A 14,211-nucleotide genomic window follows, 5' to 3' on the forward strand; every position below is an offset into this window, starting at 1 on the left:
GAACTGGTAGCGGAAATTTTGAGTAGTTTGGAGAACCAGCCAATCCCACCTCTGACTGGCCCCGCCAACCCCATCTCTTCTCTGCCTCCCATTGAGTCCCAACTGATCGGCTGGGTCTCCTTTGGTTGCCCTGCATAGGAGAACGGAGCTGGAAAGCAGGTCAGTGGGGTGGGGAGGGAAGGGGGATTTTGCAGTAACTTTCCCCTGCCATGCCCACAGAAGCCGTAGTAAAAAAAATTGAATCCCACCACTGACAGGAAGGCCTGGAGGAACGTTGTTCATGGAGTCCTGTAGGTCAGACACAACTTCGCAACTAACAACAACAGAAGTTTGATGAAAAGAAGGACTAGGGGTGACGTGGTAGCAGTGTTCCGAAATCTCAGGGGCTGCCACAAAGAAGAGGGAGTCAAATTATTCTCCAAACACCTGAAGGGAGAACTAGAAGTAATGGATGGAAACTAATCAAGGAGAGAAGCAACTTAAAACTAGGAGAAATTTCCTGAAAGTTAGAACAATTAATTAGTGAAACGACTTCCCTCCAGAAGTTGTAAATGCTCCAACACTGGAAGTTTTGAAGAAGAGATTGGACAGCCATTTGTCTGAAATGGTAGAGTTTCATTTCAACCATCAAGCCGCTTTGTTGGCTGACTGCGTGTCTCCCATCAGGAGTTCGGTTGTCTAGCATCAAAAGAGGTGGAGAAGCTGTCCGTGGCTCCATCTGTGTCCCTGAAGCAAGTTGCTGAGTCAGCTGGGACGTTCTTCTCTATGAAAGTTCTCACCACTTGCTCGGTTCAGCCACGAGGTTGCCAAACCTTGAGAGAACTCATGAAATATGCATCTCCTTCATAGTTGCGTAGTTATTTTTAGGCGACTCTTCCATCTAGCACACTTCTTCTATTTCCGGACGGTGAATTTATTTAAAGAGCAAGGCTGCGCTCACAATGCAAGCTTTTTTTAAAGTTTCCAAAGGACTAGAATTCTCCACAGTAGAGTAGGATGGAATAACAGAGTTGGAAGGGACCTCGGAGGTCTTCTAGTCCAACCCCCTGCTTAGGCAGAGGAAACCCTACACCACTTCAGACAAATGGTTATCCAATCTCTTCTTTAAAAACTTTCAGTATTGGAGCATCCACAATTTCTGGAGGCAATTTGTTCCGCTGATTAATTGTTCTAACTGTCCGGAAATTTCTTCTAATTTCTAGATTATTTCTCCTGCCTTCAGATGCTTTGGAGAATAATTTGACCCCTTCTTCTTTGTGGCAGCCTCTGAGAAATCAGACTACTGCTATCATGTCATTCCTAGTAGATCAAGCCTGTCTTGGTTTTGGGAATGGATAATATATTTGTGAATGCAGGGGGCTCCCTTGGGAAGGCCGTCCCACAATTATTTAACTGAAAACAGAGCTTGGTCTCTTCGGTGGATGGGTAGGAAAATTTTTTGGCTGAGTTCCTGCAAAGCCAAAGGAGAAACTACCAGATGCATTCTCATCACACACCGGCTTGGTTAGAGGTTTTAGTAGTTTTAGAGGTTTGTGTGAAGGCTGTTAGCTGATTGGTCCAAGATATTATAGGATCAGCGTGGTGTAGTTTTTACAATGGTGTATTAGAGTTGGTTGAATGCAGCAGGGAAGAACCCGAGGGTTTGGGAGAAGAAGCAGGGAGGTCAAAGTGAAAGAGCTAATAGATGCATTTGTACCACCAAGTGTTTGGTTTGCTGGGGAAGAGGAGGAGGAGGAGGAGGAGGAGGAGGAGGAGGAGGAGGAGGAGGAGGAGGAGGAGGAGGAGGAGGAGGAGGAGGAGAGCAGAAGCAGGAAGAGAAGGGGAACAGGAGGAGAAAGGGAGAAGCAGGAGAGGAGCAAGAGGAGGAGGAGGGGAGGAGGAGAGGAGGAAGAGAAGGAGGGAGAGGAGGAGGGTAGGAGGAGGAGGAGAAGAACAGGAGAGGAGGAGAGGAGGAGGAGGGGGAGCAGAAGCAGGAAGAGAAGGGGAACAGGAGGAGAAAGGAGAAGCAGGAGAGGAGCAAGAGTAGGAGGAGGGGAGTAGGAGAGGAAGAAGAGAAGGAGAAAGAGGAGGAGGAGGCTAGGAGGAGGAGGAGAAGAACAGGAGATGATGATGATGAGGAGGAGGCCATAAGATATTAGAGGATTTCTATGAATCCAGGAGGTTAGGAGAGGAAATGATACACTGTAAGGTCAAGGTAAAGACCTAGTCGATATAGAGTACCACCAAGAATTTGGTTTGCTAGCAAGAAGAAAAAGCTATAAGATAATTCATGATTTTTCTTATTCCGCGGATGTAGGAGAGGAAGTGAGATATTAGATTTAAAAGGAAGACCTCATTTGTACCGCCAAGAATTTTGATTCATTAGCAAGAGGAAGAAAAACAAGAAGATGTCAGATATTTCTTGTGTTCCATCCCAGGTCCCCCAGCTCCCCCTCAAGACATACGAATTCAAGTTGGTCCAACACCAGGAACTATCCTGGTTTCTTGGAAGCCACCAGTCCTCACCGCTGCAGGGACCTCCAACGGAGCCAACGTGACTGGCTATGGTATTTATGCAAAAGGTCAAAGGGTAGGTCTCTACTTAGAGAAACCTTACATTGTTGGTTTTTTTAAAATAATAATAATAATAATAATCCAAGGACGACAGCCAAATTTGCTAACGGGGCAGATGTTTAGCATCATCATAAAAAGAGATGAAGGGATCTTGGTCTATATACCAAACGAATGATCCATTGGGATCCCCATGTGATCACCCGGGCATGGCACAGAGGCAACACAGGCAGCTGGCCCTTCAAACTGCCCCTTTATTGCTCCAAATTTTCCCAAATGCTCCCACATTTCCCGCACGTATCAGAGCAAAGTGGCTGTCAGGATTCCGGCAGTTGCCCGAATTAAACCATGAGCCTCGAGCCAAGCTTCAAAAACTTCAAAGAATATTAATAGGAGAGAACATGTTGGCATGACCTGTATGAAGCCAATTCTGAGACACATAATTCATTGTCACCCTTGACCCTGGTTTCCCACCCCACCCCACCCGTGTATATCATAATTCATATTCACCAACGAAACACGTTCATAGCCAAGAGTCATCAATCACATTCTCCAATTAGAGATTTATGCAGCAGAAATTCTGGTAGCTTAGTTATAATCTTTGCAAGATAAGAATGGAATGCACTTTCAGTTCCAAACTGCTGCACTGCTCTTTCAAATTTCTCACCTCCCCCTTCTGTTCATGGCAACTCTAAAACAAGCATAGAAATGTTTTATGGGTTGACAGTGATCTCTCTCTCACACACACACACCTCTAGCAGCCTCTGGCTGCAAGTTGTCCAGCACAACACTGTGAGCACAATGACTGCAACGAAATCCAGCAGGGCAAATCAAGGAGTCCAGGAAGCAAAGGAGCCAAGGCAATTAGTCCAGAAAGCCAGAAAGAATGCAAGGAATGCAGGAAAGTCCAGTTGTCGGCAACGACGCTCAACGCTCCATGAATTCAGCCTTTATTCCCGAGAAATGCCCCTCCCCACAGCATCTCCTTAAGTCTCAGTCCCCAGGTGTACCTTGTGAAGAGGGGTGGGGTGCTCTCCTCCTGAGTAGTTAGGTCAGTCAGTCTGTGCTGTTCTCGCCTTCTCTCCACTCTCCATGCTCAGGGATCAGGAGGGGGCGGTCCTTGCTTATCACCTGAGCTCTGTCTCACATGTTCACTGCTTAACCTCAGCTGGTCATCCTGCCCCCGTTCCTCCCTGCCTACAAGCCGTCCCAATCCTGAAAGGCCCTGGCTTGACTGGGCCTGCTCCTCCCCATTCTGTTCCAAAGGCAGTGAAGCCACCCGCTCGATCGCCATCAGCTCCGGTCCCAGCTCGTCTTCCCCTGCAGGTTCAGACTCTGAAGGGGGCATGACATCCCATATCAAAACAACTTACCTTATGTGCAGCCAGAATCTGAAAATAACATCCTCATCATCCTCCTCCTCCCTTCTAGCATTGATGATATTACCTTGTTGGGTAATGAAACATCTGTAAGAAAACAACTGACCTCAGAGAGCACCAAGGACCCCAGAGTCCTCCTCCTTCTCTTTGCAAACGCCACTCTCTTCTACTCAGTTTCTCCAACAATACGGCCTCCCCCAATAGGAAGTCGCAGCATGTTTTATAGGCATGAAATGAAATTAAGCCCCTCCCCCCCAAATTATGGCCTATATCAAAACATGCGAAATGGTGGGGAATGGTGGGGGGGGGCTTGCCGTTAGGAAGTACTTTCGTTGCACACCCGGATATGGTGCTGCCTGCGTTGACCCCGATACGAAGTGGCCCACCAACGCCGAAGTCAACATCCAAGCCGTCGCCGCCCGCCCGAAGATGGAAGGGGGAATTAAGTCACCCCACAAAAGACGGCCTAGCCATTTTTTCGGGGCTCAAAAAAATAAATAAGACCCAGCCTTATTATATGAGAAACACGGTAGTCCTGACAATGTTATCTCTTTGGGTGGCTAAACGCCTGCAAGAAAACCACCAAACTCAGAGGACCCCTTCATTTCCACCCCTGAGCTACGAATATTCTCCTTTACCGTTCCTAACATATTTGCATCTGTCCCTGCATTTTCAGGTGGCCGAAGTGATGTTTCCAACCGCCGAGAACAGCACCGTGGCGCTAAACAAAATCCAGAGCCTGGATGCCAGAGAAGTCCTTGTCCGGACCCAGTCCGCCCAAGGGGAGTCCATGGACTCGTTGAGTGCTCCCATCCCACCTGACTTACTGGTGCCTCCTCACCCTCAGCCAGCTCCCAAATCTAAGCCATTATCAAGTGCCAGTATCCCAGATACCAAAGAGGAACATTTGTGTCCCCACGGGAAAAGGGACGACGCCTGGGAACAGACCCGCATGGCCTCCCCCATCCATGGACACACTCTGGAACCTCCCAACTTCCACAGCCCGCATCAGGGGCGGCGGTCGCCCTCGCCCAACCGGATCCTTCCACAGCCGCAGGGCACCCCTGTCCCCAACACCGTCGCCAAGGCCATGGCACGAGAGGCCGCTCAGAGGGTGGCAGCCGAAAGCAACAGGGTGAGCAGTGTTGCGGCTTCTGGTCACCGCGAGGCAACTTTTCCCAAGTCTGGTTTGGGCTGCATGCCGGGTTTCGTTCGCTGGAATAGGTTCGAGGGTCAGTTTACCTCAGAGTTGGTATTCAGCCGGTTCTGGACGGTTCTAGAGAACCGGTCGCGGAAATTTTGAGTAGTTCAGAAACCCGGCAAATACCACCTCCACCAATACCACCAACCCCATCTATTCTCTGCCTCCCATTGAGTCCCAGCTGATCGGCTGGGTCTTCTTGGGTTGCCCTGCACAGGAGAACGGAGCTGGAAAGCAGGTTAGTGGGGTGGGGAGGGAATGGGGATTTTGCAGGAACCTTCCCCTGCCACACCCACCAAGCCACACCCACAGAACCAATAGTAAAAATAATCGGATCCCACCACTGGTTTACCTCCACTGACAGGCCAGGTTTTTTTGAGGGGGAGGGAAAAAAGGCGGGGTTGGAGGAACGGGAAGGGTTAGCAAAGTAGAAACATAGGAGGAGTGGATGCTAATTGGGGAAACGTTGAAGTCTTATTTTACTTTATTTATTTATTTGATTTGTCAATCGCTTACAAGATGATAGGCATAAGCTCTGCTGGCTGGAGAATTCTGGGAGTTGGAGTCCACAAGTCTTAAAAGTTGCCAAATTTGAAGACCTCTGCTTTAGGGGAACCCCCCCCCCACTTTCCACCCCAAGAGTGATCCTTAGGGCACCCCAAGTCTGCTGTTGTTAATTGCACCTTTGTGCAGGGATGGTGCTCTAGAGTAGGATTTTCAAATTTTAGCAACTTAAGATGCATGGACTTCACCTCCCAGAATTTTGTATGCTAGCTGGGGAATTCTGGGATATTGAAGTCCACAAGTCTTTTTCTTTTAAATTAAACTTTATTAATTCTTTTACATTTTGAAAAGAAAAAAATAACATCTCTATACATCTCTATCTCTTGTGTGTTATACATTGATACACATTGTTATGCGATTATATTCATTTATCTGTCACCTTCTTTTAACTTTCATTATTTTCTATTTGTCTAATTTCCAGCCAATCATACCACATACCCCAAACTTTATAATATTCCGAATCTTCTTTGGCCTTTAGTTCTAGGGTCAATTTGTCCATTTCGGCACATTGCAAGATTTTTTGAATTATCAATTCGTCAGGGGGGATGTTCTTAATGTTTCCAACATTGTGCATAAGATAACCTAGCCACCGTTAATATGTGTAATACAATGTACTTAATCTTTTTATCATGGTTCTTTTTAAATATTCCTAGCATAAATAATTCCAGTTCAAATTCTATTTGTTCTTTGACAATTTCTTGTATAAGTCCAAAAGTCTTAAAGTTGCCAAGTTTGGGGACCCCTGCCCTAGAGAGAGTCCCGTTTCTCATTCTCTTTTCCCCTCTGGGGCCCCGCAGATGGAGAGGAGGCCTGCATTTCCAGAGAGGAGCAACGCATTGCAGTACACCAACTCAGATGAGGAAGAAGATGGCTACGACTCGCCCAGGGTCAAGCGAAGAGGTGCTTCGGTAGACGAGTTTTTGAAGGGCTCCGAGCTCGGGAAACAGGTAATGGGCATCTCTTTGGCAATGGGAACAGGAGAGGTAAAGGTAAAGGTAATGGTTCCCCTGGCATATAATACGTGCTAGTCATTTCTGGCTCTAGGGGGCGGTGCTCATCTCCATTGCAAAGCTGAAGAGCCAGCGCTGTCCGAAGACGTCTCTGTGGTCATGTGACTGGCATGACTAAATGCCGAAGGTGCACGGAACGCTGTTGCCTTCCCGCCAAAGGGATCCCTATGTTTCTACTTGCTCTTTTACATGCTTTCGAACTGCTAGGTTGGCAGAAGCTGGGGCGTGGAACAGGAGCTCACTCCGTTACGCGGCGCTAGGGATTCGAACCGCCGAACTGCCGACCTTTCTGATTGAAAAACTCAGCATCTTAGCCACTGAGCCACCGCGTCCCTCTACAAAGCCATGATTCCTAAGAAAGATGCTTTGGAGGTTCACCATCTCTTTCCTCTTCCATCTGTTTTCAAGAAAGAGGGAGAAGGTTTACCCAAAAGATCTTGACCAACTTGAACAAGGGGTCCTATCCAACAAAAATGAATTTCACTGACATTTAGGCAGGAAAAATCTAAAGGTATAAGTTCAGATTAGGTGAGACCTGGCTCAAAAAGAAGCGAGAATAACTTAATGGAACATCTCGGCCTTCAGAAGTCGGAGTGGAGTGGAATTCTTTATTGGCCAAGTGTGATTGGACACACAAGGAATTTGTCTTTGGTGCAAATGCTCTCAGTGTACATAAAAGGAAAGATACATTTGTCAAGAGTCCCTCATCACCCTATGATTCTGTGTTCCCTCTCTCCCTCCCCTCTCTCACAGCCCCACTATAGCCATGGGGAGGAATATCACACAGAAAGCAGCCGAGGCTCTGATTTGTCCGACATTATGGAAGAAGATGAAGAAGACTTATACTCGGAGATGCAGCTGGAAGATGGCGGGAGGAGACGAGTGAGCGTAACCTCACATAACACCCTGAAGGTATAAAGAAACGATGACCCAAAGGCGCTTTTTTTTTTTTTCAAGAGGCCACTGGACTTGCTTTGTTTTCCCTTGAAGACATCTCACTTCTCATCCAAGAAGCTTCTTCAGTTGCCTCTTGAAAAAAGCACCTTTAGGACAACCATGACATGGATGGCTGAGAATCTCCAGACAGGGTGAACCCAGTTTGAAATGACTGTGGTTCACAAGCCATGATTTGTAGACTAGTTATCGATTTGTGGTTGGTGTCTGCCCTGAGGCATGACTGGCAAACCATAGCGGTTTAAGTGTTGAGTTGGTTGCGTTAACCAGTCCTTATTGTACACAAAGAGATGTTCCAAATCTAGTTTGAGATGTACTACGGTTTTCCTACGGTGCAGTTCTGGTGCAAGAGAGAAAGAAAGAAACGGTTGTGTGAATGGAGTATAAATCGGGGGTATCAAAAGATCTAGATAAGATGAGAGTCTAGGTAAGCAACGCATGGCCCTCTGGAAATTTTTGGAGACTTCAAGAGAGGAAGAATTCCCACCGTGTCTCTTAAGCTTGGATTTTGCCATTGGGACCTAGACTATGGACATCTTCTTCAAACATCTATGAACTTTCCCGTGGGGTCTAGGTGTTTTCTGGCTTTTAGTAGACAAAACACAGTGTGCTATCTTTGAAAACCGAGGTGGCCAAAGTTGCAATTCAAATGTTGAAATCTTGAATCCTTCCACCGAATGGAAAGGCTTAAGGTTAGGAACAAGGGATTTTCTGAAAAGCAAAGGAGGGAGGGGCATAGCTTTAGAAAAAGATCTTCCCTTCAGCCTTGGAGTTCTCTGTGGCATCACATCTCCTGCTTTTTTTAAAAAAATTGTGTCCTCTCCCATCCAGCAGCAGGTATCATCATGGTTTTCTTTTTTTCTTCTTCTTTTCCTCCTTTCAAAAGTAGGTGTCATTGTTTTGATCTCTTTAGGAAAATCTAGGATTATTTTTAGGAACTTGTTACGGTCTAAACAGTTAAAAAAACAAACAAACCACTATTAATAGGATTGGAGCATTTCTGGTGGATCTGGGGTGGCTTCTCCACCATTGGAGGAGAAGGAGGATCTTCAGAGAGTCACACCCCCTAAAGGAAAAACAAAAACTTGTTCTTCTAATCAATAGTGAAGAGATTTTTGTACTGAATAGAGACAGGATACTAACACTGAGAGAGAGAAGGGTTAAGTTCCAGTGGTAGCCGATTCCGAGATGAGATTTTCTATGTAGGGTCAACTACTCATATTCCGTATGCCTTGTCAGGTTCTTCTTTTGACATGCCTGCTAAAGTTGACATCTCGCCCGATAGACCACGCTAGGGCAGCTGTTCTAATCATCTGTTTTATTTTCACAGATTCCCATTCAAAGCATGACATAGTTCTTCACTTGAATAAGAGCCGCATGCTTTCAGCTCACCATTGCTGTACAACTAATTCTGTCTTTATTTTTTCCCCTTTCCTTTCCTTCCTCTCCTTTCCTTCCATTCCCTTCCTTATCTCCATCCCCATCCTCCTTTCTTTTTTTCCTTTCCTTTCCCCCTTTCCTTCCTCCTCTTCCCTTCCTTATCCCCATCACCATCCTCCTTTCCTTTCCCTTCCCTTCTCTTCCCTTCTGTTCCCTATTCATCCCTTCCCTTCCTTTTCCTTCCCAATTCATTCATCTCCTCTGCTCCCTTCCCCTTCCCTCCTCTCCCTCTTTTTAAAAATTGCACACTTTGTTCTCCTTGCCTTTCTTTCTTTCTTTCTTTCTTTCTTTCTTTCTTTCTTTCTTTCTTTCTTTCTTTCTTTTCTTTCTTTCTTTCTTTCTTTCTTTCTTTCTTTCTTTCTTTCTTTCTCGGTGGTGACTCTTAAAGGAATGCTATCATCCTAAAGCCACGGAAACAGCTTCCCAGGAGCCTCCCAATTTTGCCCGCCACCGTAAGACACTGTTCAGTATCCCTGAAGTGGCGGAAGAGGAAGGCGATCACCCCGAACGTTTCCACAAGCAGGGATTACGGAGGACCCGCCAGGCCCAAAACGCCCTAGCTAGAGAGAGTAGATCGACCAAGGCCTCCTGCCAAGAGCATCCCATCTTCTGGCACCCCACCACCAAGTCACGGAGTTTGGAGGACACCGAAGAACGAGGTTGTGGTCGATCCAGCAGGTCTTCCACCCGAAGCCCAGATAGTGGTTTGGACTGTGGCAGCGAAGAAGAAGAATCGCGTTTTAATTTCCCCCCGGTGCATGAGACCCTCGCTGCTCGTATGTCCTCCGCCTGTGGTCAAGAGGAGGACAGCTCTTCCTCGTCTTTACGGCCGCTCCTGGCCCGCCGGAAGACCTTAGTCCGGCAGAGTAGCGTTGAAGAAGATTTTGGAGACCCCATCCAGCTCTTTGTGGATTCTCCAAACCAGGAGGACCTTTCAGCTTGTTACAAGAGGAAGCCAGAACATCAGAAAGGTTGTAGAGCAGAACGTTCCAGCCATGAAGATGCTGGGGGAGGTTGGAGTAGCCCCTTGATAGAGAATGAAACGAGACTCACTTCTCTTCCACTTTCAAAGCAACCCTACCGAATGTCCGAAGCCCCACTGGTGTGTTGCAATCCAAGCTTCCTTCTTCTAACATCTGCCTGCCAAATCACTTCCTTTATTTTCAAACAAAAAATCTTTTTTATTCCTCTCTTTCCGTTTTGAGTTCTTCTCTTCCCATATTGCACGTGACTCTTTCTTTCTTTCTTTCTTTTTCCCATTTTTTTTCCTTCTCCGCCTCCCAATCATTCGCTTCCCATCTTAATTTGCATTGCTTCATCGGCTTCCTAAAACGCTATCCCTTTGGTTTCGTTTTTCCTTCTTTCTTTTAATTTTGTGCCTTGCTTTAAATAAAATAAAATAAAATAAAATAAAATGAGATTAAATTGCTTGTCAGTCCATTATGATTTCATTGTTCCCCCACAGGCCATGAATAAATATATAAATAAATAAAAAAAATTAAAACACCTGCCTCTTTTTCCCCTTCTCTTTTCTTTAAAAGGACAACTGAAACGATGTTTTAATTAAGGGTTAGCTGAACTGCCATTGTCCTGACTTTTGGGGTCGCTCTTTGATTTTATTTCTCTTGTTTTCCCTTCTTTATATTTGTGCTCTCGATTTTGAGCTCGCTCGGTAGAATAGAACCATGTCTAATTTGATGCACACCTTCAGCAACAACAACAAAATACACACAACCAAACAATGAATGCATTTCCATCCCCTCCTGCCTTCTTCCATTCAATGTCTGCTTTCAATAGTTTTATCTTTTTATTTTTTTAGTTTAGTTCATTTTTAACCTCATTCCAGATTTTCAAGGATGAAACATTCTCGCCAATCCTTGGGGAGCTCCAACGTCTGTAATGGACCATATGCTTCTTTCTATTCCTACTTTATTTTTCCATTCCTGCTTGTTTCTTTTTTTTTTTTCTTTTGAACAAAATCAGAAATCACCTCTTCTTGCCTTTGAAGTTGCAAACTCCTAACTCTCTCATCCTGCAGGAAGACCCATCATCCACTCTCCTAGGTTTTAGCCTTTTTTTTCAAGGCAACGGAAAGACTTGGAACCCTTGAGACATAGATGGATGTTGTGTCTTACTTAAGGCATGTGATTCTCTCCAGTTGATCCGGATCGTGGTTTGCTCCTGGTGTAGCAAACTAGAGATGCTCCAAATAGTCCACTCTGCGTGATAAGGAGATCCAGCAGTCCATTATTCCGAATGCATGGAATGCTTTCTTCTTTTTCAAAATTGTCCATCGACCAAATTTTTGTTTCTGTGCTCTTTTTGTTTCTGTTTTCCGCACCGATGGTTGGTTATTTGCAAAGCCATTCTCCTGAAGGTCCTTGAGAGAATTTGAAAGCCTCTTTCACCATTTTTTTTTTAAAAAGTTGGGCAGGTGGCAGGAAAGTAACAGATAAGAGGAAAGAGGTTGTAGGTGTCTAGGCAAATATTCTGCACATATTCTGCAAAGGATGGCAAATATTCTGCAAATAGGACAGGCTAAACTCTCTGAAAAAGCCGATAAACCTACCAGCTCATCCAGATTTCGTAGTTCCAAGGAACAGCCACATTCTCAACAAAGAGGAGGCCAAAAGACGCAACCACAAAGGCAAAAGAAAATGTTTAATTCTCCTTTTGTTTGTTTGTTTGTTTGAATGTGTGACTGTTGTCTGCCAAATATGTGCCATATCCGGATGGCAATTTTTCCGTCTCTCCGTCTGTCTGCCTCTCTTTCTCTCTTTCTCTCTCTCTCTCTGTGATTTTCTTTCTCAGGTTTAATGGCATCTGTTCTCTCCCCTCCCCCCTTTCTTTCTTCCTTTTCTTTTTCAGCTAACCTTTCAGTTAAAAAAGAAAAGTTTAGTTGCCTTTAGAATGTACGTTTTTTGGAGAACAATTCGTTTGATTTTTCTTCCACGCAATTGTGTATTTTCCCTTGTTGCCTTTCACACCTTCTACGGGGCAGTTGGGTAGCTTTTAAACATCTTTTTCTCCCTCCCCCATTCTCTCTTCTTTTATTTTCTATTGGTGTGGACCTTCAGCTCTTAAGTAAACCCATGTCATCCAGGAGGCCGGATCGAGGGGAGCATCCAGATCGAAGATCATCCCATGGCACTTCTGGTCCTCAAAGATCACGTCCCATTCTGGTCCCTTCTATGGGTGAGTTGGCGATGATGCCTCCGTGTGCTTGGCTGGGGGGTTACTGAGTTTAGAGGAGAAGGTTGACTTTGAAGACCTGTTTTGATGCGATGGAAGGGAACGAGTGTTTTTCCAGTGAAATCGGTCTATCAGGGCGACCTGGTCTGCCCAAATAAGGGATGAAGCATACTGTTCTGACCCAGCCTTAGCGAAACCAAGAAACAGACTCCTTGTCCCTAAATCCCCCTCTTTATTTAGTTACTGTGAATTCATGGCATTCAACACAGAAAAGTCCAGGCAATAATCCTCCCTAGGGTTAATTGCAAAGAACAGACCTTATCAGTCCTTGGATATTGCCAGGCCGAGAGCTTCCAGTCACAAAGCTGTAAATTAATTCTTGGCAAGGAGGAGGCACGAACTCTGATAAGCAAATCTTTCAAAAGAAATATGAACTATGTGTATCCTGCAACCACCGCTCCCCTTTTGCTTCCATTTATTACCCAGGGAGGGGCCATTCAGCATCCCCATGTGCCTTTCTTCCTAAGTTGACCCCTGTTCCACAGTTATTCTCCTCTCCCGACAGCTCTGCGCATACGCGCATCTGGAACAGGCTCCAGCTGTTCTTCTTCCTCACTTATCTCTGACTCTGAAGGCAGATGGGAAATGTCGGGTGGCCCTGGCTCTATATCTGCTTCTGACACAGAGCATCCATCAGAGCCTTCCCCTGACTCCAGGACTGGCCCAAGTTCCCCCCCAATTCCCTCATCATCCGAGTCTGGCGCCAGCTCCACTGGCAGCTGGCAGGCCACAACGTATGCTGCTTCCGCTTTCACCTTTCAGCCCCAATCCAAGAGCCTTTGCAGGCAGTTGCTTTTGCAGCAAACTATTTTTTGTGTTGAATTTATAATTTACCGACAAAGTTTTTTTTTTTAAAAATAGTTTATTTATTGAAGCCTATAAACAAGAATCTGGTCAACTAACATATTAAAGGTAACAATTGCAAAGAAGGAAGGCAAGCTGGAAATTTTTTTTGCTGTGACCAATTTTTATAACTTTATTAACACGGGACTTGCAATAGTTACCGTACACAATTTGAGCAAGCACATCGACTTCGTTCACCCTTGCTTACCTCAAGGGTCAGCTGACACACTTCTCCCTTGTGCAAAGTCTCATAATTAGAAATGACTTTAAATAGTTCAAACTTCACACAATTCACACCTTTTGTGTGTGTGCGTGTGATTTAAATAGCCGCCTTATTTTTAACAGTTCCCTAGATGGAGAGTCCAACAAGAAATATGGCTGGTGCAGATGAGTGACAATCGTATTCACTTCTTGTTAAACGAAAGAACCAAATAGGCCTGAATACAAAATGAATTGATGTGAGGTTTAAAGGAAAACAACCACAATTGGGACCAAGAAATTGGTCATTAAGCAGTGTGGAGGTTAAATAGGCATCATAGGACTTCCCCCTGGTTTTACGACCTCTTTGGCCACAGTCATTAAGTGAATCACCTTGGTTGTTAAGCAAGACAGCATGTGGTTGCAACTTGCTACCTTTCCTGCAAGCTTTCCCATTAACTTTGATTGTTGGAAGCAGCTGGGAACGGTGGTGATATTCTACCGGTTCGGACCGGTTCAAGCGAACCGGTAGTAAAAAAAAAACAGCTACCAGTTCGGCCAAAGTGGTATTTCTTTTTTTTTTCCTCCCGACAATCAGCTGTTCCGATGATCAGCTGTGCTGGGATCCCCCTCGCTGTGTCTTACTGCTTTGCCCAGGAGGCAAAAAATAAAAATAAAAATGGAGCACTGGGGGTGGAATGCTGCAAAAAAAGAAGCCATGCCCACTTAGCCATGCCCACAGAACCGGTAATAAAAATATTCGCATCCCAGCCCTGGCTGGGAAGGTCTCAAAATGGCGATCACGTAACTCCAGCAGGCT

At 45.5% G+C, this 14,211-nt stretch overlaps 1 protein-coding gene across 9 annotated transcripts in view; it reads left to right on the plus strand.

Moving 5' to 3' along the window:
- Positions 1 to 14,211, plus strand: part of RIMBP2 (RIMS binding protein 2) — a 55,065-nt gene that overhangs the window by 28,298 nt on the left and 12,556 nt on the right. For 3 of the 9 annotated variants that reach the window (XM_087942974.1, XM_087942975.1, XM_087942969.1), the window contains 6 exons: positions 2,418 to 2,569; positions 4,606 to 5,064; positions 6,492 to 6,641; positions 7,458 to 7,616; positions 9,487 to 10,200; positions 12,176 to 12,293. In XM_087942974.1, coding sequence (XP_087799100.1) covers positions 2,418 to 2,569; positions 4,606 to 5,064; positions 6,492 to 6,641; positions 7,458 to 7,616; positions 9,487 to 10,200; positions 12,176 to 12,293 — 1,752 coding nt within the window. Of the gene's footprint in view, positions 1 to 2,417; positions 2,570 to 4,605; positions 5,074 to 6,491; positions 6,642 to 7,457; positions 7,617 to 9,486; positions 10,201 to 12,175; positions 12,294 to 14,211 lie in introns of all 9 variants that reach the window. The other 6 variants (XM_087942971.1, XM_087942972.1, XM_087942973.1 and 3 more) reach the window with 3 other exon arrangements.

The sequence above is a fragment of the Notechis scutatus genome, chromosome 13 (assembly GCF_049901735.1).
Source record: "Notechis scutatus isolate UNSWTSFEM ecotype Mainland chromosome 13, rNotScu1.2, whole genome shotgun sequence".
In the NCBI taxonomy this organism is placed as follows: Eukaryota; Metazoa; Chordata; class Lepidosauria; order Squamata; family Elapidae; genus Notechis; species Notechis scutatus.